Source organism: Phragmites australis, chromosome 5 (genome assembly GCF_958298935.1).
Source record: "Phragmites australis chromosome 5, lpPhrAust1.1, whole genome shotgun sequence".
NCBI classification, from domain to species: Eukaryota; Viridiplantae; Streptophyta; class Magnoliopsida; order Poales; family Poaceae; genus Phragmites; species Phragmites australis.
The window spans coordinates 29,287,753-29,290,924 of record NC_084925.1 but is presented as its reverse complement, the minus strand read 5'-3'; the positions used below and the strand labels follow the sequence as shown (position 1 = coordinate 29,290,924).

At 50.2% G+C, this 3,172-nt stretch overlaps 1 protein-coding gene across 1 annotated transcript; it reads right to left on the bottom strand.

Moving 5' to 3' along the window:
- Positions 1–1,581, bottom strand: LOC133917558 (ETHYLENE INSENSITIVE 3-like 5 protein). The gene has a single exon (XM_062361440.1). The coding sequence runs from the start codon at positions 1,507–1,509 to the stop codon at positions 202–204; it is 1,308 nt and encodes a 435-aa protein (XP_062217424.1). The 5' UTR covers positions 1,510–1,581; the 3' UTR covers positions 1–201.
- Between the last annotated feature and the right edge of the window lie 1,591 nt (positions 1,582–3,172).

Genomic DNA, 3,172 nt, shown 5'->3' with positions numbered 1-3,172 from the left:
ATTAGTTTAACTATCGAACGCATTACAGTCTCACAGTCTCACACTTCCCCGTTGTGATAAGCTCTGAAGAAATGGAAGGTAAGAAACAAGTACCTAGACAAACTCAAATAGCTAACATCTATCAGCAACACGCCACGCCACCTCAATGCTGCCCGTCCAATGCGGCCTATCCCCTAGCGCCGCGTGGACCATCGTGCCGCGTCACTCCTGCATCCGGCGAAACACGTCATCCACTCCCGAGCAGCTCCCGATGAGATCGAACAGCACGTCCGGCGGCACCTCATCGATGCCCAACAGGTCTAGCTCTCCGGGAGGCACCACTGCCACGCCATCGTTCCCCAGCTGGCCGCCGAACTCAGGCACGCAGCTGTTGTACAGCTTGACGAGCTCGTCGATCGGGCTCCAGCTCTCATCCGCCACCAGGCCGGCGAGCTCCGGCACCACGACGGCCAGCTCCCCGCTACTTTGGCCGCTGCTGTCCCTTGTGCTGATCAGCTCGCGCTTGCGCTTGTCGTGCCCGCGCCCTACCACGTCCTCCAGGACGACGTCGCGGTCCCTGGCATGCACCTCCTCGTCGCCGTCGCCGCCGCCGTCGTCGTCGAGGAGCGTGATCTGCGGCCAACTCTTGAGCCGGCGGCTCAGCAGCTCCTCCTGCCGCAAGACCTTGGACCACGTCTCCGTATCCTTGGCGCTCATCTTCTGCTGCAGCCGCTTGGACTGCCACACGAGCTTGCGCATCTGGTCGAAACGCGGGCTCATGTGCTTGATCACCGCGCTGAGAAGGCTGATCTTCCACGCCTTCTTGAGGTCGTGAGGCTTCCGGTACGGCGGCACACCCTGGTCAGCCTGGACCTTTCCTTGCGATCCCCACCAGGTCTCCTGCCCGGTCGGCCACCACGGTGGCGCCAGGCCGCGTTCTAGGGGGAAGCTCCGCTGCGGCGGCTCGCAGTGCTGGATGAGCGCCGAGAGCACGGACCCCAGAGTCCTGTCCTGGATGTTCTGGAGCTGGTGGAGGCATGACGCGAGGCCGAGCAGGTTCTCGCCGGCGGGGCCTGTCAGCGCCATGGGCCCGGAGCGGTCGAAGCTGACGTTGTCCTTCCACCAGCCGCGGAGGCTGTCGGAGGAGCCGGACATGGGCTCGCCGGCCTCGTCGATGACACCGTAGACAAACCCGCGAGCGTTGCAGGCCTCCATCATCTTGAGCATGTGCCGGAGGACGCCGTCCTGTGCCCGGAGCATCGCCTTGCGACGGCACCGAACATCGGGATCCTCCCCGTCCGCCGCCTCCACCAGCGGCCTGGACGGCCCCGCCACGGTCCTGAAGGCGCCGGCGCGGCCCTCGAGCTTGTTGAGCAGTATCTGGTCCTTCCACATGCGCCTCTTGAGGTCGGAGATCTCGATGGACTCAGAGCCCGACTCCGAGTCGCTGAGCTCCTCCTGCTCCAGCTCCAGCACCGCCTCGAGTTCGCCTGCAGGGGCAGCACCGCCGCCGGCGCCGTCGTGCTCCATTGCCGCCTCAGAAAAAGGATGCCTCCGGCCGTGTGGATGCCTTTATTCATAGACAAAAGCTGCTTATTTTGTCGTTGGAACGGACGATTTTGTTGCCGCTGAGCAAATGGTTGCACCGGCCGGCGAGAGGGATTTATACACGCGATCGACACTGAGAATAGTCGAGAGTTCAAATCGAAATCAGAGGGCAGGCGATACATGACGTGGCGTGGCTACGCGCCTACGCCGCAACGAGCCCGTGAATGTGGCCAAAGGCGGCCTCGGGAATTGACTGCATGCATGCACGGAGGCCATAGGCTCCATTTCTAGCCTATCTAGTTCTCTCCTTGCTAGTGATTCTATGATTTCCACGGTGAGTACAGGCACGAACGCTAAAATTACACTCCATCTTAGGTAGTGTTTGGTTGAAGAGCGAGATGAGATAGAATGATTCTATTTATGTATTTAGGATAGAATGGTACGGAATCGAATACTTGTTTGATAGGTGGGATGGAAGGAATTCATTTTAGTACTCAGGCCCACCGTTAGTGTCACAATCGAAGTGAGATAGCTGCGTTCGCCTTTTTTTTAACGACTTCGTCCTGAATCTTTGAAGAATATTCTCTGATTCAAAACCATCTCATCCCACTAAATTCCAACCAAACAGCTCAAAAACAGAATAGAACCGCTCGTCCCACCCCGTCCCACGAACCAAATACTACTTTAGATAAGCACTTCTTATTAGAACTGTTTATTTGTATTAAGATTTGTATTGAAGGATAAATAAAAAATTATAGAATAAATAAGAAAATTAGTGGACAGATAAGTATCACATATAAAAGATAACTATCGAGATAGACGATACAGTACAAAGGAAGCAAAGTTGCATTTTCAGAACATGCATGGTTGGGGTTTATGTTACGCACTTGCGGCAAAGAAAACAAACAGGGAAGAGTTCCAGCCATACCAGTTAATGTTTTTAGTTTATGGGCATGATTTTACAGGACTTCATGTGGTTGTGCTAGCGACAGGTAAGCATGGAGTTTTTGTCAATATTATTTGGCAAAATGTAAAAATAGGCAACATACATCGGTGTATTTATTAAAATAGACAACAGACTGGTATATTTACAAATCTAGCACCTGTATTCGGCACTTAAAATCTAAAAACCCGATTTCGGTACCTCAAACACCGAAAAAAGACTGACCCCACTGTTTTTAGCACCTGAGGTGCTGAATACGGCCTGTGTCGTACGCCGCGAGAGAAGCTAAAGCTTAAGAAGGCATAAAAGTGCAAGTTTTTTTTATTTAACTCATGATTGTTTTAGTAAAAAATAGTCCAAAAATTCTAAATATTTTTATGAGCAAACTAGAGATCACTAACAACCTATTTTAATTATTTGATAAAAAAGCCTGAGCCAATATTTAATTAAAATTCTCTAAATAAACCAACTTTTACAAATTCTAGCAATATTTAATGCCTCAAATAAATTCTCAAAAATCTAGAAAAATTCACTAATATTCTTCTCATGTGATGTACTAATTTATAAAAATATTTTCAACCCTATGTTATTTGGTGAAAAAGTGAATTCCTTTATAATGTTCTATTTATATGCATTTTTATCATTTTATGTGACATTATCTTTTTAATTCAATTTGAATAAAAATAATTTAATATGAATAAA